Source organism: Schistocerca americana, chromosome 3 (assembly GCF_021461395.2).
Source record: "Schistocerca americana isolate TAMUIC-IGC-003095 chromosome 3, iqSchAmer2.1, whole genome shotgun sequence".
Classification (NCBI taxonomy): domain Eukaryota; kingdom Metazoa; phylum Arthropoda; class Insecta; order Orthoptera; family Acrididae; genus Schistocerca; species Schistocerca americana.
In genome coordinates this window covers 387,927,209-387,954,103 of record NC_060121.1, presented here as the reverse complement: position 1 = coordinate 387,954,103, position 26,895 = coordinate 387,927,209, and the positions used below count along the sequence as shown (strand labels likewise).

At 43.9% G+C, this 26,895-nt stretch overlaps 1 protein-coding gene across 1 annotated transcript in view; it reads right to left on the bottom strand.

Annotated features, from left to right (window-relative positions):
* Positions 1 to 22,817, bottom strand: part of LOC124606886 (aminopeptidase N-like) — a 160,568-nt gene extending 137,751 nt beyond the window's left edge. The window contains exons 1-2 of the mRNA XM_047138983.1: positions 22,769 to 22,817; positions 1,391 to 1,530 (exon numbers count right to left, since the gene is read on the bottom strand). Coding sequence (XP_046994939.1) covers positions 1,391 to 1,530 — 140 coding nt within the window. The 5' untranslated portion in view covers positions 22,769 to 22,817. The remainder of the gene's footprint in view (positions 1 to 1,390; positions 1,531 to 22,768) is intronic.
* Positions 22,818 to 26,895: the final 4,078 nt, after the last annotated feature.

Genomic DNA, 26,895 nt, shown 5'->3' with positions numbered 1-26,895 from the left:
TTCATACTTGATGTCTTCCCCGACGGCGATGTCATCTTTCAGAAGCACATTTGCCCTTGTGTCGGAGCCAGAACCGTGCTACAGTGGTTTGAGGAGCGTTATAATAAACTCATGTCGATGTTTTGGCGACCAAATTCATTTCATGTAAATCCTATGGAACCCATCTGGGTCGCCATCACCGAGTAAGCATATCAGCGGTCCATTATTTACACGAGCTACATGACCTGCAAGTAGACATCTAATGCCACATACGTCCGCAAAACTACGCAAAATCAGTGATGTATTTCGTTCCAAATACGGATAATCAATGTTTTGGGCTCATCAGTGTACATGTAAACATTCCATTCTATCGTTAAGAGTGATGATGATGATAATGAGGTCCCATGCTCCAAGGAGCGTAGGGGACGATGCGGGAGACCTGCACCGCCGTACTAAGGAAGGTCCTAGCGGAGGTAGTTTGCCATTGCCTTCCTCCGACCGTAATGGGGATGAATGATGATGATGAAGACGACACAACTACATCCACTCATCTCGAGGCAGTGAAAATCCCTGACCCCACCGGGAATAGAACCCGGGACCCCGTGCGCGGGAAGCGAGAACGCTACCGCAAGACCACGAGCTAAAATTTTAGAGCAGAGTAGAAAGAGTAGAAAATTAAAGAGATTGCTTTTTCCGCACTGCTGAATGGATCAATACATGCTATAAGCACAACGTAATTTATGAGGTGTATATTTTTATATTTTCCTACATTTTTTGACGCTGCGAAGCTGGCAAAGTGAAAGAGGTGGCAAAAGTGGTTAATCCATAATAATAAATAACAGCCTAGACAGAAAAATGACTTCTTTTAAGATGTATGCTTCCATAAAATTATTAGCCTTATGAGCCTTATGTCGGATAAGCATGATATTACATTATTGCATAGTGGCACATCGCATTTAAATATAATATGCGTGTTGCGACTACTTTTAATGTTATATAATTCAGTTATGAAGACATATGAAGATGACAAGGTGCTGCTGAAACGAACTGAAAAATATTTGACTTGGTTCAAAAAAATAGTTCAAATGGCTCAGAGCACTATGGGACTTAACTTCTAAGGTCATCAGTCCGCTAGAACTTAGAACTACTTAAAACTAACTAACCTAAGGACATCACACACATGCATGCTCGAGGCAGAATTCGAAGCTGCGACCGTAGCGGTCGCGCGGTTCCAGACTGTAGCGCCTAGAACCGCTTGGTCACTTCGGCCGGCTATTTGATTTGATAGTTAATAGTAACTAAACTGTTGATGAAGTGAATATATTGTTTATAAGTTCAAAGCGCTATTTCAAAATTCTGTAAAGCAAATCACAAATGGAATATCTCTTTTCAGCTTTGAAGATGTTTTTACCCTTCGTCGAGGTCGGGTGTGATGGTGACGTGGTAAGAGTGCGGCAGGCTTTCACCCGGCAGCCTCTTCCTTTGCGCATGCGCAGGAGCCGCCAACGCCAGCAGCACCACCGCAGCTACCGATGCCGGTCCCATCTTCATCTGCACAAGAAAGAGTAACTGTGCAGATAAACAGGACTGGTCTAGGCGAAGCATAGTACGATGGCATTCCATAATACCCCTTGCCCTTAGTTATAATCAGTGCTTGATTTGCGACGACAGGCTCCAGTATGCCGTACCAGTACCTCTGACGAAAGAAGGCGTCAAAATAAAGTTTTAAGACGTCTACATTTCTATTAAAAAAAAAAAAAAAAAACACCTCCTGGCAGGTCATTACCGGAACCTCTTTTTATATGCATACAAATCAAGCACTGGCTATAACCAAACAGTGAATTCTTACTAAACAACCTTTCGTTGCGAACTCGGTTTTCCGGCTTAACTGTGTGAGAGCTGCTCAAAGAGAATTGCAGTATTCTTACCATTTACGATGCCTCGTCATTTCTGCTGCAGAATGCCTTCCTTGGTCGAAAACTAAAAGATCTAGCAGAAAAACTATTTGCAATACTGCGACATTTTGTTTGGGTTTGAGATCCTAGAAACATAGAGAACGCGCGGAGAAGTTGCTTATTTTGAGAGGATTGATACATCTACATCTATATTTCTCGAGCCACTTTACGGTGTGTGTTGGGGGGGGTTCTTTGTATACCAGTGCTACTTCCTCCTTCCTCTGTTCCAGACGCGTGTGGTTCGCGGAAAGAACGATTGCTGGTAAGCCTCCGCGTGGGTTCGAATATTGTAAAAGCAGATGGCACTATTAATATTTGGAAAACAGAAAATACAATGAGTTACTTCCCTGAGGACTGAAAAGAAGTAGGACCATCATTTCATAAGTTTAGATTCCCACTTTCGAATCTGATGTTGTTAAATACAGAGAAAATGTGCGGACAAGAGTGAGGACATCGAGGAATGAGAGTTTGATATTTTTTTCGGAAAGCTACAGGGTGAGAAATGAAGACAGAAAAGTAACAGAATAAGACTTGCAGTGAAGAAAAGTGACGAGAGGGAATTAGGTTCCCTTAGTTTTTAATGAGCATTGTCTTCCAAAATCAGAGCATAAGACAGTGTATTTCGAAAAAGCCGGAGACATCATCAAAAGCTATCATCAAGTTAAATGAAGATTCAGAAATAAAATGTGGACCTATAACACAATCGCACTTGTGTATTAAAATGACGATCTGATAGTCATACTGGCAGTCTGTAATTGAAAATAATAAAGGAAAATGAGCATGCAATGAGGGTGTAAGTTCATAATTTTTGAAAGAAATGAGATAAAGTGAAAATTCTCCGAGGTAATCAACAGTGACCTAAGTAAAAACATCAACAGTTGTGCACAATAACTGAAGTGGAATGTAATAAAAAAGGAAAAATAAAGTCTGGATAGATCGGCGTAGTTACAGCGAAAGTAAAGCATAAAATGCCATGTATAACCTATTAATGTCTCCATCCAACGGAAGGATCACCAGCAAAAGTGTCATATGCGCTCGCTCATGGAACACTGTAGAGAGGTTTGGAATTTAATCCAGGATGTTTGTCTTCAGTCTAAACTAAACTCCGCCCGAAAAGGCCTTGCAGGGCCCAACGGTACGGACCGGCCGCCGTGTCATCCTCATCTTACAGGATACGGATATGGAGGGACACGTGGTCAGCACACCGCTCTCCCGGCCGTATGTCAGTTTACGAGACCAGAGCCGCTACTTCTCAATCAAATAGTTCCTCAGTTTGCCTCACAAGGGATGAGTGCACCCCACTTGCCAACAGCGCCCGGCAGACCGGATGGTCACCCATCTAAGTGCTAGACCAGCCCGACAGCGCTTAACTTCGGTGATTTGACGGGAACCGGTGTTACCATTCCGGCAAGGCCGTTGGCTTTGTCTTCAATCATTTACTGATTATGAAAGTTTCTAGTGTGGCCAAGATTCGAAAGAGCTTCATCGTGGATGATCGTCACTATTAGCTTGTACAGTCGACCTCGACTACAGAACAGATTGTAAACGTAATAGATATAGATGAAAAGTTGCTGTTAATCGCAGAAGGCAGGCCAGATATTTGACTAGAATACATCAGAATTATATAAAATGGATGAGATTTATTCTGAAAGCTGACAGAATTAGAGGAAGAGGAATTTGATGTGTGCAAAAATAGATTTTGCACTGATGTAGTTATGTGTTGTAAACTTTGAGCAAATTTGAGTTGCAGTTATTTTAGTTATACTAGACAGCACGTCTCTGAGTTGCACAGTAGTTAATACCACAATAATAATTACTTATGAAACTACGGAGGCAGAATCAACTGGTTACTAAAGTTAGCAATTCATTGTGAATATCTCAAAGCCAAAGACCAATATCGAATGCCTGACATTTGCCACACCGGACATTTGCCACACTTGCCACTTCGCCAGATAGCTTGAGTAGCGATCCCTCAGGTAAGGGACGCCCTTCCTCGTACTTCTTCAGTCTGCTTTCAAACCGCCGTCTCCACATCTTACTCGATACAACCAGTACGTAAGGGGCCTTCTTCTTCGACATCTTGGCGAAATACAGAGCTTCTTTTCCGAAATCGAAATATTTATAACTTTTGGGAGACGAAAGTAATACCGACGATTATGTCAGTATGTAATTACTTCTGCCAAGTATAAACATAGATTCCTTTGTCTGTACGGTAGCTTCCTTTCACGCTTACTGATCGCGATAGATACAGTCCATCGGCAAGGGAGCAACAAGAAAGGAACGTTGTAAAGAGAATGCGAATGTACGCTAATCATTTCTTTTTGATCACTGCTTTTGTGCCTGCTTTAATTACTACAACTGCATACCCAAAAGACAATAAGGAAAGAAGAAGTGGGAATGTGAATGTTTGAAAAGAAGAACGACATACTCCATATTAATGTACTCTCTGAAATCCGATATCCCTTGCGGCGAAACATATGTTAATAAAGTGTAGCGAGACAATGTTCAAAACATGACTGAAAATACGCTCACTAAATAGAGATAAGAACATCTATGATTGACATGTCATCTAAAGTCGACGTACAATTTTAAAATGTTACAAATAAGGAAATAAAGTAACACAAGATGCTATGCTTGTAACGTACTTTGTTGTTCTACATTGTTTAGCTCTGGTATTTACAGGGTCACAGAGAAAGCATCCTAGGTTTAGGACGGAAAAGCCGTAATTGTAATGATCTGCACTACAACAGAAACAAGAAGCACAACTTAAGGAAAAATAATGTAATGTGTGTTTCAGCTCACAAGTGACATTGAAGCAGATAGTTCCTGTGACTTAGTGTGGGCAGAGGTTATATTCGACAACCGGAATAAATTAATAACTGGCTGCTTTTACCGACCCCTGGTCTCAAATGAAACAGTTACTGAACAGTTCAAAGAAAACTTGAATCTCGTCACCAATAGGTACAATTATAGTTGGCAGTGACTTCAATCTACCTTCCGTATGTTGACAAAAATACATTTTCAGACCCTGTTGTAGATAGAAAACAAATTTCGTAATTGTTCTAAATGCTTTTTTTAAATTAGTTTGAACAATTAGTTCACGAGGCCATTCAAATTGTAAATGGTTACGAAAACACACTTGACCTCTTAGCCACAAATAATCCTGAGCATCACGACGGATACAGGGATTAGTGAACACACAGTCGAACGAGGCTCAATTCCGTAACAAAGAAATTCACCAAAACTGAGCGCGAAATATATCTATTTATAAAAGCAGCTAAAATTCGCTTGACGTCTTTCCAAGTGACAGTCTCCAATACTTCCAAACTATTTAAGTGAAGACCATATGTGGCTTCAGTTCAGAGAAATAGTATCAAGAGCACTCGAGAGATTCATATCAAATAAATTAATAAGAGACGGAACTGATCCCCCATGGTACACAAAACAGGACAGAAAGTTGCTGCAGGAGCACCGAAAAAGGCACGTATAATTTAGACGAAAGCAAAAACTCCAAGATTGTCGAAGTTTTACCGAGGCTCGAAATTTGGCGCGGATTTCAATGCGAGATGAATTTAATAGTTTCCACAACGAAAGTCTCTCTAGAAATGTGGCGGAAAATCCAAAGAGATTCTGGTCCTATGTTAAGTAAACCAGCAGAAAGGCTCAGTAGGTACCTTTACTGTGCGACAGTGATGAGGAGGAGGAGGGGGAGACAACGGACCCAACCCTTCGGAGCAGGTAAAACCGTGGCAAATGTCCGGCGTGGCAAATGTCCGGCGTGGCAAATGTCCGCAAACCCCAATATCATCTCTAACAGTGCTTTTGACATAATAATGTACTCCTAAAGACAGACTAATTTTCCACCGAGCCCGCCGATACAAATTACTGGAACATTTTTTCACATAGTGACGTGTTAGCTACAGAAACATGTTTCCCTTTGAAGATATTACTATCAGGTGGCTATATCCGACTCCAGAAAAGAGTGGTTTTCCCTTGCAGGAGTTAGACTTTAAGCTTAATTGGACATACAGTGCTCTAACAATCATTCCTCCCGCGGATTCTACCAAGTGTCGCGTGCGATGGACCCTCTTCTCAGCAACGTCTTCTAGTAGGGTGCAGCTGTCGAGAGACCATGGATTATCACGTCTCAGAGCTTCCGTGGACTTAGGGAGCCCGTGTCACGAAAACTTTCCGCTATCGAAGTAAGAGCAGAACTTAAAGATACGAACAATGTCTTTTATTAAGTTAATCATCACTGAAAGTACAACACAGATTTTGTAGCCTGCAAGTAATTGTACTGTGAACGTTGTGTTGAGCTACCTAGCATGAAATAGAGCTATAACAGTCACTAGAGCTCTACAGACCGTCACGCCCCCTGTGAACAGTTTAAATTCTCCATGTACTCCCAAATTTTTCCGTTATTGAAGTACAACGTAGCATCGGTTCTGCAGATGCTTCCTGCAATACACACGTTAACTTCTTTGATGTTCTTATCAAAGTTATTGTGTTTTCGATATCGCGTTCTTTGCGTTCAGCTGTTCTTGGATGACTTTATTTCTAGCGGATGATATGTGCTGAAGGTTCAGTTTCCATGCAGATTATCAGCTGTTTAGCCACAGCCACTGTATTCAGCGTCCGGAATGTATAAGTCGATAATTCTGTTTACATAAGTGGACTACTGAGTGCATCGATCGATTAATTATCAAGAAAAATAACGTAAACAGTGATAAGGCCAGTTTTTCTGTCCACTTAGACAGACGCTGACTGTGATTCACATATTACTCACTAGCACTAAGTTGAGGAAGAGATACTATTTGCTCGTTATGTTTTATTTTGATATATGCAAAAGAATGGTACCTGAGCCTCCAATTCATTACACATTAAATCAACAAATGTGCTCATGTTTATGAAATATCAGTACGACACACTAATTTGGCTGCAAGTGGTTATAAAATATTTAATTAAACATACGGAGATGAAATTAGTAATAAAGAAGCAATAAACTGACTGCAGTAATCTCATATAATCACAGACTGTCGGAGAGGTCAAAGAGGTTTGCAGGTGTCCCTGAGCTTCTGGCAGCTATGCTTATTGATTTTGAGTTTAGACGCATGCTGTATTTCTTATGAGTGACCACAAAACCTACATAAAAATGGCTGATGTATGTGATACAAACTAAAAGAAGACGTAATACCTTTTTGCCCTTATTAATGACACTTGGCTAAGCCACAGAGCGTGTAATCGGGAGTCTTCCTCTAGAAATTCACGTTCGTTAAACCAACATCTAGAAATTCCCAGAGCTTACATTTCACTACAACACAAGAAAGAAGTTGAGTCGTTCAACATACATTTCAAATTACGATCACGACGAAAAAAAGCAAACAAATTCTGTTGAATGTAGTGAGGTGCCGACAATCACTCTTTCCGTGTACCTTCCGGTGCACAGAGTAGCCTCCGCTACATAACGTACAATGGCTTACGGAGTAAAACAGTTGTATATGTAGAGAGAGGGGTGCCGAATGGATGGCGTGACTTTGGGTCTGTGTAAAACCTCTGAGACAAGGGCGTGGCGCTTTGAGAGAACAGCAGCAACTTGGTTAATGCACACCCTGCCACTAATTTGAATAGATAAGTACAGAAATCACGAGCACGTATAAACTGGTCCCAGTCATAATTATACTGCACAGTTGTGCGTCTTATGTAGACGTTGTCTATGATTGGAAATCAGAGGTTGCTTCTGAAGATGAATGTAGGAATGTGGTCACTTGTGCGGTAACTATTTTGGAATAGTGTATGACGACTCTGCCGTACACGCAGGAAAGATAAACAGCTATATGAACTCGAGATAAATAGGTGTTGAAACCTGACTCAAATATTATCTCATGTGCCAGATGAAACTGTCGGAGTTTTTTCGTAAGTTATTCTAATTTCCATGGAAAACGAATTACTTTTCAGGATTAATAACGAGGTTTTGAGAAATGCACTGCTACCTAATGTTTTACCAGGTGTGGTTATCGTCAAGACCATCCGGCGGTCTCCTGAATGTCCGCTGTATGAGGGGGATTAAAATTTTTTGTCATTTGAGATGACAATGTGCGTAGCATTTTTTTAAAAGTAAGGCATAGTGTTCGTCTTTCAGTTTTCCACCAAATTACGTCTTCTGTAGTCACAGCTAACGTTACTTAAAAAATGAAAACGAAAACTGTGAAACGTGTACGCTTCCCCGGTAAACCGTCCACAACTCGTACTTTCGCGATAAGCTTCGCTGTTTCTAGACTGCAGGGTCCCAGTTTCGATTCCCGGACGTGGCGTAGGTTTTTTTTCGCTCGGGGACTGCATGTTTGCGTTGGCCTATTCATTTCTTTTCATTTTCATCAAAAAATGGTTCAAATGGTGCTGAGCACTATGGGACTTTACTTCTGAGGTCATCAGTCCCCTAGAACTTAGAACTACTTAAACCTAACTAACCTAAGGACGTAACACACATCCAAGTCCGAAGCAGGATTCGAACCTGCAAACCGTAGCGGTCGTGCGGTTCCAGACTCAAGCGCCTAGAACCGCTCGGCCACTCCAGCCGGCCTCCTTTTCATCAACATGCAAGTTGTCGAAGTGGCGTCAAATAGAATGACTTGCACCAAGCGGTCGAACAACATCAGAAAGGGTGTCCCGGACAGTAAGCCGTACAATAACTTCATTTAGATTTTTCCGGTAAATCTAATTTGACAAGCAGTCTTGTAAATCTAGTTGCAAGCAATAGGTGTCGACAAGTAAGCCAGCTCGGTTGATTCCTAATTGCGAAATTATTAGCAACGAATATATTTAAAAAAAATGCAAAGACGGTAAGTTCAGTCTTTCAGAGGACCTAGTTTCTGTAAGTAGGCTCTTTAGGTTCTTATGTTGGTAATGCCACGTAGTGCTCTGTATGAAAATCGCTGACTGTGCTGTGTGCAGTCTGTGGCTGGTTGGACTCATTGTTGGAATATTCGCTTGTGTAGTGTCGGTCAGTTGGATGTGAACAGCGCGTAGCGTTGTGGAGTTGGAGGTGAGCCGCCAGCAGTGAGCAGTGGTGGATGTGGGGAGAGAGATGCCAGACTTTTGAGCGGACGATCTGTGTCCGTCAGAAAATGGAAATGTGTTTAATTGGCTGTCACAAAATTATATATATATATATATATACACTCCTGGAAATGGAAAAAAGAACACATTGACACCGGTGTGTCAGACCCACCATACTTGCTCCGGACACTGCGAGAGGGCTGTACAAGCAATGATCACACGCACGGCACAGCGGACACACCAGGAACCGCGGTGATGGCCGTCGAATGGCGCTAGCTGCGCAGCATTTGTGCACCGCCGCCGTCCGTGTCAGCCAGTTTGCCGTGGCATACGGAGCTCCATCGCAGTCTTTAACACTGGTAGCATGCCGCGACAGCGTGGACGTGAACGGTATGTGCAGTTGACGGACTTTGAGCGAGGGCGTATAGTGGGCATGCGGGAGGCCTGGTGGACGTACCGCAGAATTGCTCAACACGTGGGGCGTGAGGTCTCCACAGTACATCGATGTTGTCGCCAGTGGTCTGCGGAAGGTGCACGTGCCCGTCGACCTGGGACCGGACCGCAGCGACGCACGGATGCACGCCAAGACCGTAGGATCCTACGCAGTGCCGTAGGGGACCGCACCGCCACTTCCCAGCAAATTAGGGACACTGTTGCTCCTGGGGTATCGGCGAGGACCATTCGCAACCGTCTCCATGAAGCTGGGCTACGGTCCCGCACACCGTTAGGCCGTCTTCCGCTCACGCCCCAACATCGTGCAGGCCGCCTCCAGTGGTGTCGCGACAGGCGTGGATGGAGGGACGAATGGAGACGTGTCGTCTTCAGCGATGAGAGTCGCTTCTGCCTTGGTGCCAATGATGGTCGTATGCGTGTTTGGCGCCGTGCAGGTGAGCGCCACAATCAGGACTGCATACGACCGAGGCACACAGGGCCAACACCCGGCATCATGGTGTGGGGAGCGATCTCCTACACTGGCCGTACACCACTGGTGATCGTCGAGGGGACACTGAATAGTGCACGGTACATCCAAACCGTCATCGAACCCATCGTTCTACCATTCCTAGACCGGCAAGGGAACTTGCTGTTCCAACAGGACAATGCACGTCCGCATGTATCCCGTGCCACCCAACGTGCTCTAGAAGGTGTAAGTCAACTACCCTGGCCAGCAAGATCTCCGGATCTGTCCCCCATTGAGCATGTTTGGGACTGGATGAAGCGTCGTCTCACGCGGTCTGCACGTCCATCACGAACGCTGGTCCAACTGAGGCGCCAGGTGGAAATGGCATGGCAAGCCGTTCCACAGGACTACATCCAGCATCTCTACGATCGTCTCCATGGGAGAATAGCAGCCTGCATTGCTGCGAAAGGTGGATATACACTGTACTAGTGCCGACATTGTGCATGCTCTGTTGCCTGTGTCTATGTGCCTGTGGTTCTGTCAGTGTGATCATGTGATGTATCTGACCCCAGGAATGTGTCAATAAAGTTTCCCCTTCCTGGGACAATGAATTCACGGTGTTCTTATTTCAATTTCCAGGAGTGTATATATATATATATATATATATATATATATATATATATATAATGACTTTTTAAAGCTATTAAGGTAAATCCATTGTTTGTTCTCTGTCAAAATCTTTCATTTGCTAACTATGCCTATCAGTAGTTAGTGCCTTCAGTAGTTTGAATCTTAGTCAGGGCCATTCTTTTGTAGGGATTATTGAAAGTCACATTGCGTTGGGCTAAAAAATATTGTGTGTTAGTTTAGTGACGTTCAGAATAAGTAAAGAGAAAACTGAGTAAGTTGAGTTTTACTCAGCTGTTTCTGTATCAAGTAACGTAAGAGTTTTGCCAGCACTGTCATTCTTAATTTTTCAAAGGGAACGTTTCATTTCTTTGACATCATAAGTGTGATGTTACCTCCGGTAATTAGTAAGAACGTCGGTTTTGACTCAGTGCAATAAAATACGTCACAATTACTTTATTATTCAACCTACGTCCGTTACTAGGGTCGCTAATGCTCGTCTGTGCTTTGATGCTCGACACGGAGGTATCCGGTCCGCATAATGGGAGAAATTTTCAGCGCATGTACCTAATCAGCAAGGGTACAAAGGTACAGTTCCGTGTTCACCAGACTTTGCGGCGGTATCCTAGATTAAATTCCAAATCGCTCCGCAGTGTCTCAGGAAGTGAGGTTATGTAACGCTGTTGAAGGTGATCTGTCCGTCGAATGTGAACGTTACGCTGATCGATCGCTTAGGTGCTGTTAGAGAGGAGCAGGCTCAGGCTATGTGCTGGCTCCTTCTCTCATCATCGCACAACACAAACAAGATGTCGGGTCCTCCGGAAGGCAAGGAACACACTCATACATTGAAGATTTCCGAGCTGCCTAGTACTGAGGTGCAGCTGAGTTAAAGCTAGCCTCCAACACAGGGCGTCCAGAGCAATAACTGTTTTATGCTTCCGCCATACGTCACACAAATAATTCCCATCCCTCCATCCATCCATCCATCCGTCCGTCCATATGCTAAACGCGGATGTAAGACGACCCACAGCTCCGCTCAAGCCAGTACTGCACTGTATCTGTACCCCAATGTAGCGTTAGAACCGTGTCTACAGTCGCCGCGAAGAAGAGCCACAATGAACATTTTACAGGTGATCGAAGTTATGGCGCACTGGATTCAGGACTAAACCAGAGTGAAAGACATACCATTGAGACTGAACACTGAACTATTGCCACGAACCATTTTCGTAGTAGAGGTAAGTATTTTTAACGTTTCTATAAGTAGCCCAGTGTAAATTAACAGCAATTTGTGTTGCAGCAATTTTGCCATAAATGTCGCGCAACCCTGTTTGGCTCTGTGACGAGACTGTATACAGGGTGTTACAAAAAGGTACGGCCAAACTTTCAGGAAACATTCCTCACACACAAATAAAGAAAATATGTTATGCGGACATGTGTTCGGAAACGCTTAATTTCCATTTAGAGCTCATTTTAGTTTCGTCCACCTACGCTCAATGGAGCACGTTATCATGATTTCATACGGGATACTCTACCTGTGCTGCTAGAACATGTGCCTTTACAAGTACGACACAACATGTGGTTCATGCACGATGGAGCTCCTGCACATTTCAGTCGAAGTGTTCGTGCGCTTCTCAACAACAGATTCGGTGACCGATGGATTGGTAGAGGCGGACCAATTCCATGGCCTCCACGCTCTCCTGACCTCGACCCTCTTGACTTTCATTTATGGGGGCATTTGAAAGCTCTTGTCTACGCAACCCCTGTAGCAAATGTTGAGACTGTTCGTGCTCGTATTGTTGACAGCTGTGATACAGTACACCATTCTCCAGGGCTGCATCAGCGCATCAGGGATTCCATGCGACGGAGGGTGGATGCATGTATCCTCGCTAACGGAGGACATTTTGAACATTTCCTGTAACAAAGTGTTTGAAATCACGCTGGTACGTTCTGTTGCTGTGTGTTTCCATTCCGTGATTAATGTGATGTGAAGAGAAGTAATAAAATGAGCTCTAACATGGAAAGTAGGCGTTTCCGGACACATGTCCACATAACATATTTTCTTTCTTTGTGTGTGAGGAATGTGTCCTGAAAGTTTGGCCGTACCTTTTTGTAACACCCTATAGATACTGCGTGCAAGCAAGCCACCACCTGATGGGCAACTGCTTTCATTGCTAGGGGTTATCTTCCTGTCACATATTTATGTTTGACACCAAGAGCAATTGGTGAATACAAGACGTGGAACCACACTACACGCACACACACACACACACACACACACACACACACACACACACACACACACACACACACGTAGATACAAACACACCCACACCCACTCACACACACACACACACACACACACACACACACACACACACACACACACACACACGCACATGCATTACAGTCGTTGGCATTCAACAGTTGCATATAAGCTTCAACTCTCGTTCACCGGTTTGCTGCATAATTCTTGAACATGTTCTCAGTTTGAATATAATAAATTCCCTTGAGAGAGAAAAGAATATGTCCACAAATCAGCTCGTGTGAATCACAGCATGCCGTTTTCTCACGTTAGGGCCTGCGAACCTTGGATGAAACGTAAGAGGTGGATTCCGCTGTATATTCCCAGGTTTCCGCAAAGCAATTGGCACGGTGCCACACTGCCAACTGTTAACTAAGGTACAAGCATAGGGAATAGGTTAACAGATATGTGAATGGCTCGAAGACTTCTTAAATAACAGAATCCAGAATTTCAAAATTTTAAAAATGGCTGAAGCAGCATCTGTTGAAAATCTTCACGGTAAATCATAACAGCCAAACAGTTGCAGGATAAAGATTTTTATTGAAATCGTTGACCACGGTTTCGGTATATCTAAATATACCTTCATTGGAAGCAAAAATACACCTGAACAGGAAGACACCTTCATTAGCAAAAAACTTGTCCCAAGTTTCAAGCTATCATTTACGGGCACGGGAAGAACTTAGCACTAAATCCGGAGTTTACAAAATTACTTGTAACGACTGCCCCAACTATTACATTGGACAGACAGACCCATTAAAGTAAGATACAAAGAACACTTACTAGGTAAAAATGGGGAAAACGTGCACAATTCCACGTTTGCTGAACACCTATTGCTCTTACAGCATACACCACGTAAACTGGATATCGCAGAATTGCTACACGAAGTGAGTAAGGGCTACAAATTGGACCTGTTCGAGGAATTAGAGATTTTCAAGCATCTGTCTCAAAAAGACGGTTTTATTCTTAACGAACAGGTGCAGCTTAGAAACAAATTTTTTTTGGATACTTTCAAACCCCTCCTTGCTCTAACGTAATATGGTCTGGCTGACTAGATTTTAGTTTTCTTGTCTGTTGATGCTGGTGAGATGTTCATTTCCTGTTTTGTTGCGATTTTACATATTTTTTATGCTTGCTGTTCGATGTTTTCGATGTGCATGTGTGGTTTAAATTATTCTGTTATGTTTTTTATTCAAGACGACAGATGGTTTCGATTTACTACAACATTTTGTTCGTTTTCGCTAGTATGTATCCTAGTTTTTAAATTACGCGAGATTCTCGCGCATAACACTAGCGCCCTCTCTTATTAGATGTGTTCCTTAGCGCAAGCTTCATCTACTTGACACTAGGACACAGGTAAATTGGTTTCATATTTTCTATTGTATGTAGGTGTCTTAAATGGTTCTGATATGTTTTATTTATTATGACAGAGGGTTTGCACTAGCACAACTTTTAAAATTTTGGCGCGCATGAGTATGTATCCCTGGGTTTTAATGTGCGCGAGTGTCTCGCGCATACCGTAAGTGCTCTCTCTCGGTGAAACTGTCTGCCCTAGTGCTTCCACACCCTCTTCAAGCTAGTTCACAGGGTAAGTACTGATGATGTGCCTTGTTCGCACCGACCTTCCATTCATAATTATGCTGTACAAATTGAGGAGATATTTTAATTTACTACTGACGACACCTTTGGCACGATTGTTTTATATATCTCCACTGCAGTATGTAATTTTAGTAAGTGACTAAACGTTTTTGTGCTTGTAATACTTTGGTAATTTTACGGTTACTCAAAGCTATAAGTGTTTATTTCTCTCTCAGTTGTGGTGCTACGTTTTTTGCTAATAAAGGTATCTTCCTGTTCAGGTGTGTTTAGATATACCGAAAACGTGGTCAAGGATTTCAATAAATCTTTAGCCTGCAACAGTTTGGCTGTTATCATTTACCGTGAAGAATCCAGTATGTTGTCTTCGACGGCGAGTATTCATCAGAGAGAAGGGATCGTCAGCAGTGCCCAAAGGAAGTGTGATAGGACCTGCGTTATTTTCTAAGTACATGAATGATCTAGTGGACAGGGTAAGCAGCAGTCGCGGCTGTTTGCTGATGAGCTGTGGTGTATGGGAAGACGTCATCGTTGAGTGACTTTAGGAGGATACAACATGACTTAGACAAAATTTCTCGTTGGTGTGATGAAAGGCAGATGACTTTAAATGTAGAGCAACGTAAGTTAATGCAGATGAGTAGGAGAAACAAACTAATAATGTTCGAATACAGTATTAGTAGTGTGCTGCTTGACAGTCACGTCGATTTAATGTCTGGGAGTAACGTTGCAAAGTAGTATGAAATGAAACGAGCATATAAAGACCATAGTAGGGAAGGCAAATTGTCGACTTCGGTTTATTGGGAGAATTTTAGGAAAGTGTGCTTCATCTGTAAAGGAAACCACATGTAGGACACTAATGAGACCCATTGTCGAGTACTGTTCGAGTGTTTGGGATCAGCACCACGTCGGGTTAAAGGAAAATGTCGAAGCAAATTTGAGCGGGGCTGCTAGATTTGTTACCGGTAGGTTAGAATAGCACGAAAGTAGTACGGAGATGCTGCAGCAACTGAAATGGCAATCACTGGAGGGAAGGCGACGTTCTTTTCGAGAAGCACTGTTGAGAAAATTGAGAGAACCAGCATTTGAAGCTGACTGCAGAACGATTCTACTGCCGCCAGCTTGCATTTCGCGTAAGGACCATGAATACAAGATTAGAGAGTTCAGGGCTCGTGCGGAGGCATATAAACAGTTGTTCTTCCATTGCTCTGTTTGCGAGTGGAACGAAAAAGCAAATAACTAGTAGTGGTACAAGATACCCTTCGCCAAGCATCATATGGTGCCTCGCACAGTATTTATATAGCTGTAGACATCGAAGGGCCAAAGCGCGCGGAGGAAGAAAGCCCTGTCCGACTATGCTGCAGAATATACCCGTCGTGTTCTCCCAGCCGACAACGCCAACGATTCTTTCTCTTTACTTTATTATTCTGAGTAACAGAAGGCCTATAAGTCATTTATACTGATTTGAATATGCCAGTTTTATATCACCTTGGAGAATGGCCTGCGCATGTTACCGACGTTTTACTTGGTATAGTTCAGGGTCTGCTTCGTTATGTCCCGCCACTGCTTCATTGTGACGTGAATATAGTTAGCGCTGCTGCACTGAACTCTTCAAACACTCATTTGGACTGTATCCCATATTCCTTCTGATCATATTCTTCTGCACTTGATGCTGACATCACATACGCGTGGAAGACAATGTCTGAAGCCTCAAATGTGGTTCCTCGATATCCAAGTCGGACAGCTCCTTGTTAGATATTTTACTCGTGGAAAATTTAGGGACACGAAGGAAATAGTTCTTTGTACCATCAAGAAAATGCAGGGCGCAAGCAGATATTCCACTAATAGGACGATGAGGGATCCATGTCACACACTTGAATGATTAAATAGCATATAAGACTTTTATCCATCACAGATGTGGAACGTAATGATTCTGATGACTCGAGGCAATCAGGAATGACTGCAACGAGTTACCTTTTGTGACGGTATTTTTTTTTAGTATATAATATGGATACAGTTTTTAATGTTTGTTTGCAGTACAAACACCTGTAATGCGCACGAATTGAAGTTGCTGTAAGCACGCCAAGCAAACGGCTTTTCCTCCTTTCGCGTCTGCGACATTCACCATGACTGTCTCAATACAGGATCGCACTCTGCTTGTAAAGCTGTATTACAAGAATGATGACTGTGTACACGTCGCTCTGCAGAAGTTCCGGACACTGACGAGTTTGAAAAAAGGCATTGGTCCAATGACTGCCGTGTGTCTCGAGAAAATGGTCCGGAAATTCGAACAGACGGGTACTTTTTGTTGTGCAACCTGGTAGAGTGAGGAAACGAACTGATTCGAAGTCAGTGGAAGGAGTGGCCACAGCAGTGCAAACGTATATTGCACGGAAAATTGCCCGAACATTGGACGTACCCGTGAGCACGGTGCGTAAAATCCTAGGAAACATCATTCTTTGCTATCCATTCAAAATTACCCATGTGCACGAGTTGCTTCCTGTTGACCTGCCAGCAAGAGAGACTTTTGCTTTGGAATTTCTTGCTCGCATGGAAGTGGACAATGATTGGCCGTGGAAGATTTTGTGGACAGACGAAGCCCGCTTACATCCGACAGGACACAGAATTGCGGAATATGGGCAACGGAAAATCCACACGCAAATCAGCCAGTACCACTTCATCCTGAAAAGGTGTGGTGCGGGTTTACGGTATTATTTATCAACAAAAATGTACAAATGTGGGTGAATTCCTAAGGGATCAAACTTCTGAGGTCATCGGTTCCTAGACTTACACACTACTTAAACTAACTTAACGCTAAGGACAATACTCACACCCATGCCCAAGGGAGGACTCGAACCTCCGGCGGGAGGGGCCGCACGATTAGTGACATGGCGCCTCTAGCCGCGCGGCCACTCCGCGTGGCCACTATTTATCATAGGACCATATTTTTCCGAAGAGACAGGTGGTTTCGGTCCTGTTACCTGTACCATCACTGGTTAGCGCTATGAGTATCTTTTGTACGACCACGTCACTCCAGTACTCCAATAGCGTGGATGTGTGGATGGGGTAATTTTTATGCAAGATGGCGCACCTCCACACATTGCAAATCCAGTTAAGTAGCTGCTAAAGCGCCATTTCGGAAATGCTAGAATTATCAGCCGCCATTTCCCTACAGCCTGGTGGTCCTGATCACCTGATCTTAATCCGTGTGACTTCAGTCTGTGGGGCTATCTGAAAGATGTTGTGTTCAGTACTCCGACTGAAAACTTAGCTGCATTGAACGCACGCACTGTGCAACACATTCTGAACGTGACCCTGGAAACAATTCGATGAGTTGTGCAACATGCTCTTTCTCGATTTCAACTTCTTGCAGAAAACGATGGACAGCATATTGAACATGTTTTGCGCCAGTCACACTGAAATTGATAATCCTATTTGGGTTTGATTGACGTTTTTATTCGGTTTTTGGCCTCAGGACAAAAACCGATATGATTGCTGCTTTCTATGAGGTTCTTGGCCTAAGGGCAATTAAAAACCGAGATGATTGATGCTTTTTATGCGGGTTTGGCCTCAGGACAATTAAAAATCGATTTTCCCATCCGATGTGACATGACCTTGCTGTGGCGGATGAGCTTACGTAACTAACAGTATCACACCTGCATACCGACGAGAAACGTACAGCTTAGGCATTGTTGTATGATTCCAATGTGAATCTTTGTTCTAATGCAAAATCTCAGAACATCATCTTTCGTCACACTCAATGGTTTGTTTGCATTCTGTAAGTCACATGGCAGCCATAGATTGTACAGTGCTGTGTAATTATCATAACTGGAAAACATAAACTGTACGCTGAGGTGACAAAAGTCATGGGATAGCGATATCCACATACACAGATGGTGGTAGGATCGCGTACACACGGTATATACTGATGAACCCAAACATTATGACCATCTATTTAATAGCTTGTTTTTCCATCATTGGAACGAAATACACGACTGATTTAGCGCATCGTCGATCCGGCAGTTTGTTCGTAGGTTTGTGGAGATACGTGCGATTAGAAGTCTACTCACAGGTCATGTAATTCGCATAAATAGCGGGCCGCTGACTTGCGTGCTCGACTATGCGCCCGATAGTGACCCAGATAGGTTCCATAGGATTTACATCAGGCGAATTTGGTCGCCCAAAAACCGAAGTGAGTTCGCTCTAGTGTTCCTCAAACCACTGTAGCACGGTTCTGGCTCAGACACAAGGGCAATTATTCGCTGAAAGATGACATCGCAGTCGGGGAAGACATTAAGCATGAAGGGATACAGTTGGTCCGCAACTTTCAGGTTGTCTTCGACTACTACCACAGGTTCCATGCAGCGTGTTGCATGTTTCGAGCCACCGTTCACTTCGATGTCGGCGTTTGTGGAGACTACCATCGACTTAGTGAAGCAAAAATACGATTTACCCGAAGAGCCGAACGTTTACTTTGATCGGCGGTCAAATCCAGATGGTCCCGTGCTCACTGCAACAGTAACTGACGATGTCGTTGGGTCAACAGTGAACCTGTAGGGGTGGCGTACTAATGCCAGAGCTCCATTTTCAACAATGTAGGAAGAACGGTTTGCTCCGAAACACTTGTACGTGCACTAGGATTGTGCTCTTTCGGCAGAGATGCCACAGAGCACCATCTACCCGTCTTTACAGAGCAAACAAGTCTCGGAACCCCATTATCTGATATGAGTCGTGAATTTTGAACCATTTAGCGACTAGTGGCAGTTTCACTGTCATTCTACCTTTTTCCGTAAGTGCTCACGACAGTAGCACGTGAACATTCGACCTGCTTCGCCGTTTTCGAGATACTCGTTCACAGGCCCTGCGTAATAATAATCTGCCCTTTTCCAAAGTGGCTTATCTCAGTGTATACCGCCATTTGCAGCCCATATCTTTGCTAGGGTTATCTCTCGCACGTGTCTGCTCCGCTTACATAATTTTGTTACTGCGTCACGTGCCTGCGACGCCACCAGGTGGCATCCAACGTGGCGGTGGGGCAGTGGTTATAATGTTTCGGCTTATCAGTGCAAAACAGCAGTCCATTGGAGGAGCTGTCCTTTGCACAGAGTGGAGCGAATAAAAGTGGCCCGGAGAACAGAGTTACAGGGTACAAAGAAACACAGCAGAAAAAAGGAGATTCAGTACTAATCTGACTATAGCAGATATTGAAAGTTACCGTCATTCACCTCCTGGCACTTTCGGGCACTGGTCAGTAAGCTGCTGAAGGCGGCTGGAAACTGGACCGGTGGAATTGCTGCAGTCGCATACGTTCTTCTGCAGTTGCTGAAGACTATGAGGGTTGTTGCGATATACATTAGACTTGGTGGATCCCGAAACAAAGTAACCACACACTGACAGATCAGGTGACCTGGGTGGCCAGCTAGGGCTTCGAGCAGACTGACCTCTGCTAACAACTCTGACAGGCATGAAGATTGTGTAAATGTGCTGCAAGGTTCGGCCGGCTGTATGGGCAGTTGCTCCATCCTGTTGGAAGCAACTGTAGGTCTTTTCCTCCTACGGCAATGCTGCCACAAGATCTTTCAAAATGTTGGCAATGTAACGCGGCGAATTAAGCGTCTAATGAAAGAAGTTGGGACCAATAATGCAGCTTGCGGACACAGCTCATTTAACCCCAACCTTCTGATCATACAATTGTGTTTCGTGGAAGTTATGCTGATACTTCGCTGCCCAGAACCTGTCAATCGACATTACCACTCAGGTGAAACCAGGCTTTATCAGACATAAAGAACAAATCCATGTCCAAGCCATCATTGTTATCTCACAAAACTGGAGGCACTGAGGAGCATCTGTTGATTTTAATCCATGAACAACAGACATTCGGTAGGGGTGCATGTGCAACTCGAGATGGAGTATTCTTCCGCATGGTTGACGTGATATGTCGGTCTCTTACGACAGGGGTCGGGGTGATTTGAGACAGGGGTCGGGGTGATTTGATAGGACTCTGAAGCATTTGCTGGCGAACTGCAGGCACATTTTCTGGTCTGCCGCGATGTTTCGGAATGTTTTTTCATCTGTTCAAAACCGATCCTGTCTGACGATATTTCAAGACTAAGCTTTGCACAGCAATCTTTGATACCATTGAACTTCTAGTGACCAACTGACCACACCGTTTCCCCGACTTTGTTGTCACGTAACTTTCCACAACGAACATCCGCTGCTCTACTGTGAGTACCATCGTCCACTCACAATGGCACAGCCCGCACTACGGTCTGAACCGATGTGGATCACGTGGCGTGCGTACACATTCTGTGCGCGTAACGGAGTGTGGTTGTGCGCATAAATTGAAGTTCAGTCGTATCCACTCGTCCGGGGAACTTTTGTCAGCCTCACCATGTACTTAGGTGGTTCACATGAAAATATTTCCGACGTGATTATGCCCGCATGGCGGGAATTAACAGAATTTGAAAGCGGAATGGTAGTTGGAGCTAGACGCCAGGGTTATACCCTTGCTGAAATCGTTAGGAAATTCAATATTCCGAGATCCACAGAGTCAAGAGAGAGCCGAGAATACCAAATTTCAGGTATTACCTCTCATCACGGACAACGCAGTGCCCGAGAGGTTTCACTTTAACGAGCGAGAGCAGCGGCGTTCGCGTAGAGAAATCAATGTGGGACGTACGACGGACGTTTGTATTAGAGCTGTGATGAGAAATTTGGCGTTAATGCGCTGTGGCAGTAGACGACCGGCGCTAGTGCCTTTGCTAAGCGCGCGATATTACCTGCAGCGCCTCTCCTGAGCTCGTGAGCAAATAGGTTGGAGCCTAGACGACTGTAAAACTGTGGGCTGGTCAGATGAATCCCGAAAGCAGGCCCCGCGTAGACATGGACCCACACTGTCAACAAGGTACTTTACAAGCTGGTGGTCGCTCCATAATGATGTGGGCTGTGTTTACGTGGAATGGATGGGTTACTCTGGTCCAACTGAACCAATCAATGACTAGAAATTGTTATGTTTGGCAACTTGGAGAGCATTTGCAGTCAGCGGGCTACAATTGTTCTCGACTGGTTTGAGAAACATTCTGGACAATTCGAGCGAATGAGTTGGCCACCCAGATCCCATCGAACAGTTGTAGGGCATAATCGAGAGGTACAACATCCTGCACCGGGAATATTTTCTCAATCATGGCCGGCTATAGAGGCAGCATGGCTCAGTATTTCCGAAGGGGCTTCCAACGACTTGTTAAGCAAATGCCATGTCCACTTGCTGCACTAATCCGGGCAAAAGGAAGTCCGACGGAATATTAGGATGTATCACCTAAGTGTCTTTTGCAGACTGATTTGTCCGCCGAGATTTGCCCCGTGGATGCAAATAACTATAAGTAATATCACCTGGTCGACATTATGACATAAATAATTCAAGATACTTTGCCACATTCATAGCTTCCGTGTTTTGATTTTTCTAAGATACTTTGCCACATTCATAGTTTCCGTGTTTTGATTTATCTGTCTCATCACAGCCACAAGTCTGCCCCACTGGACTCGTATTCGGGAAGATGACGGTTCGATCCCGCGTCCGGTCATTCTGAATTAGGTTTTCCGTGATTTCCCTATATCACTCCGGGCAAATGCCGGGATGGTTCCTTTGAAAGGGTACGGCCGACTTCGTTCCCCGTCCTCCCCTAATCCGATGAGACCGATGACCTCGCTGTCTGGTCTCCTCCCCCAAACAACCCCACCCCCCCACCCCACAGCCAACAACACTACAAACGTACATTCCCGGAAAATTTAAACTATATACCGGACTAGGACTCAATCCTGGGGCATTTGCGTACTGACTGAGCTATCCAGACATGACTCGCAACCCGCTCTCAGACCGACTCATCTCCTCCTAACTCCCGAACGTCACAGAAGTTCTCGAGCATACCTTGCGGGCCTAGAACTCCTGGAAGAAAGGGTATTACAGAGACATACCTTAGCCACAGCCTGGAGAATTATTTACAGCATGAATTTTCAGTTTACAGTGGAGTCTGCTCTGATCTGGAACTTCCTGGCGGATTAAAATTTCTGGACCGGAACTAGGTTCGAATCCCGATCCAGCAAACAGCTATATTCTGCCAGGAAGTTTCATATCAGTGCACACTCCACTGCAGATCTAAAATTCATTCGTTCATTCATTCATCCATTCATTCATTACACCATCTGGCCACGTTTAGTGGCTAGGCGGCCAGAAACCGAAGTAAAAGAGATTTTACCATCACAAAAGGCGACCGGTGGCGGTCATTTTTGATGACCTTGGCTAAGATGCGTTTGAGACTAAATCTGAAGGCTTATTTTTAGTTTTTACTTGAAGGTTATACTCACCTTGGCGGCTGGTGTCTGCTCGGTAAGCGCTCACTTTCGTTACTCCACTGTTATCACTCTTATCCCTACGAGAAGCAATTACGAAACTCTAATCACAAGTTTGTCATATAGCACAGAGTCAAGTACTTCGTCAAACGACGGTAGTCCGCTCGTTACCGATAGCATGGCACTATCTTACAAAACACTCTTAACTTACGGTTATACAAGCAAATAACGCGCAACACACATAAACATACATTTACTCAAACCTAAATTTTGTTTTTTTCTTGGGCCGTGGAAGACACCGTCATCATCATCATCATCGTCTGTTGCACATAAACAGGCCATTTATGCCCATGGCAGAAGACAAAAATATACAAACACATAAACATTAAATATAACGAATGGTTCAAATGGTTCTAAGCACTATGGGACTTAACATCTGAGGTCATCAGTCCCCTAAACTTAGAACTACTTAAACCTAACTAACCTAAGGACATTACACACATAAATGACAGAGGCGGGATTCGAACCTGCGACCGTAACAGCCAGTGGTTCCGGACTGAAACGCCTAGAACCGCTCGGCCACAGCGGCCGGCAAATATAACGAAATGATGAACACATACAGTCCATGAATCATGACTTAATAGGACTGTAACATTACAAAAAATTAATCACGTATGTTTGCTTATTTACTTCTGTGCTGGCTGTTCTACGGTCACTAGAATTTTGTCTTTCCACTTCGTTCGCGGGCGACGTTATGGAAGCGTACCAGTTCGCTGATGTACTAATACTGTATTAGGGAGAGTACCCTCAGCTCTGAGAACATGTGCCGCCGACAGTAATTATCTTCTTTCAGCCACTCTCCATTATCAGCTTTCTTAAACCACCTAAGCAAGTTTTCGTTGTGCATCATTTCCCCTCTTCCAGTTTCTGTGTTGTATATCGGACCAGAAATTTTCCTTGAACTCTTCCTCTCAAACGCAGGGATGCGCTCTTCCATTGTCTGTGTACTTGCACATGTCTCACAAACACACGATGTAACCGGTCTTACTAATGTCACGTACAGTTATACATTGCGTTCCTGGAATACAATGCCTCGTGTGTATAGGTGATTTAAACTACATCTGGTCCGCATTTATCATTCTTTGTCGATTTTACTTCTCTATCTCTCTCTTTTTCGACGATATTGACCCCAGGTACTTTCAGAATTGTGAGCGTCCATACGGATGACGTCCACATCATTTGGTCGGCGACACACTATCACATACTTTGTTTTCTCATCGTTCGCCAGTAACCCTAGTTTGTACGCTTCTAGCATAAATCGAGACGTATGTGCTGTCATCCCATTCAGGGTTTCGTCCAAACTCACCACATCGTTTGCAAGTGCAAGGATCATCTCACTCCCAACCATAGTCAACCGCCTTATTACGGCCAAGCGACGTGTCACCTTTTCCAGCGCAATGTTGAACAGAACTAGCGACAGAGGATCGACTTGTCTCAACCCATTCTTAACTTTCAAGCCTGCCAACAACTGATTTGGAAAGCGCACTTGGCAACTTAATCAGTTATAACAAGCTACAATCAGCCTAATGTATTGGCATGTTGAACACCTGTATTATCTTCCCGGTGGCTGGTCGGTTAATGCTGCCGCACGCCTGCTGGAAATCAATGAATATAAAATGTAGGTCCTACCGAATTCGTAAAACTTCTCCATCATTCGTTTCAATGTTAAGACATGGTCGGTGAGCGTCCCCGGTTAAATCCACTCTTGGGTGCTTACAATCCCTCTGAGTAACGGTTTTAGTCGACTTAGTATCACAGTGGTGTAAACTTTATATCCCGTCTAGAGTAGGAAGATCCCTTGGTAGTTATACGCTTTCGTGACATTGCCCTTTCAAAAAGTCGGGCATATAATTGCCTTCTTCCATTCTGCGGGGCTCTCCTCAGCTGACAATATTTTTGCCATGAGCTGTTTCAGACCTTCTACCACCGCTTCACGCCGTAACGAAATAACTCCGCACTGATCCCACTATCGCCTGGGGCCTTATCGTTTTTAAGGGCCGCTAGAATGGTTCTTATCTCATCCGATGTTGGCTCGTGGTTTCTTCTACGATCTGAAATCTCTCCGTTCTTTGGTTTCTACCCGATCTTCATGATTCAGTACTTTGTCAAAATACTTTCCAAAGTCATCTGCTTTCTCCACTGAAGAAACCACTCTTTCCTCATCATCCATTAGGATTAAAGTTTGCAGTCTATAAAAGCCTCTTGCAAAACTTGTCAGTCGAAAGAAGGAGCGAGATAATTTCCTTGTATTCTCAGTTTAATTCACTAATTGTCTGTCACATTCTCGTTTCTTCTGCTCTATGATTCTGTCCGTCCGTCCTCTTTCCACCACATGCTATTTTAGTTGGCTCCTTCAGCCACTCTCATCTTCTCACCATTCTAGTCTCTACCACCTCTTTACATTCGTGATCAAACCATGGATTTCTCATTATATTCGGTGTTGTCTCAGTTCTTCATTTGCACTGTGGTGATAGCCTGTTGTGGTGACCACTATTTCTCATCATCAACTCTTCCTGTGCTCCGGGACGATAGGCGAATCGTGACTTTTTCTAGATAGCACCGCCTCACTTTTTCATTTGCATGCATGTCGCTTCATTCCCCATTGTCTGTTTGGTGGGTAGTTTCAGTTGCAGTTTCAGAATCAATGCAAGATGGTCGAAATTCATATCAGCCCCTTGAAATGTCCTTACTTGCTTGACACACCAACGGTAATTTCCATCTACCAAAATGTGATCAGTCTGATTTTTTTTGTCTGGCGATATCTTTGTGATTTTATGTCTCGCTTTGCTAGGGAAATACATTCTGTCAATGGTCATTCCCCAATCGGCAGCAAAATTTATCTGTCGGACACCTTTTTCACTGCTTTCCGCATGCAGACCATCTGGGCCGATAGTCGGCTGATTTGTTTCCTCCTCCCCAATTTGTGCCCGAAGTCACCCAACAATCGGCGGCCCGTTTGTGTGGCTTATCGGCAAAACATTAGCAGAAGTGACGCAGTCTTATGACTGTGTACTGTAGTACTAAAGTTTTAAGTTTGACAAGGCCAATCTCTGCCAGGTTTTAGTTTTAATATTATATTGTGACATTTCTAAAAAAAGCTACATTATTATAGCCGAAACCTAGGTAAAGTTTCTTTGCTTTTGCTAATGGAGGCTAAAATTTAATATAATTATATTTTACGGTTGCTGACTTGCTGCACCATGCTAAAAATATTTCTCAGATTTCCGTTTATGCGGTATAACTCTTCGATACGGTGGTTCTTGAAACATCAAACACTTCTGTTAAGTTGTTTACAGAAGGCCCACCATAAGAGCACCAACAATTTGCCCGCGCTCGAATCCACTTAGCTCCGACATAATGCACTCCCAACTACACACAACACAGTTCTGACAATGACTGACGCTTGCAAAGTACTGAGCACATTGTGTAGGGGCTGTTCGTGGTCAAATACTCATACAACAACGCAGTCTTGTTTAGCATCTGCATTTATGGTACGTTCATGCATTCACTGCTCGTCGTGTTTCCTTATTTCTGCCCAGCCCTTGTATATAAGCATCCAATATAAATTTGTTGGGAAGTCTGCTGTCAGAGTACTTGTTTACAGTACGGCCTTGTATGGAAATGGAACGCGGACGATAAACAGTGTAGTTAAGAAGAGGATAGATTTTGAAATATTTGCTCCAGCAAGAGTGTTGAAGATCATATAGGCAGCTGGAATAATGAAGAGCCACTGAATAGAATTGGGAGAAAAGGAATTTACGGTATAACTCGTTAACAGAAGCGATAGATTGGTAGGATACATCCTCAGAAATTTAGCACTAGTTAACTTGTCAGTGGAGGGAGATGTATGGAGAAGAGAAAGAAGAGGAACACCAAGACACAAAAGCTTGAGTAGAGCAAACAAGTTCAAGCGAATGTAAGGTGCAATGGTTAAGAGACATGGCGGGATAGACTAGTGCAGACAAAACAGATGGCATCCAAAGCTGGTTCCATGTGAGTCCTCATACGACAGCATTCATCCTTTCCGCTGCTCATGCTCGAAAAATAGTTGCTCAGTAATAAGCTACGAAAAATAGTTCCTC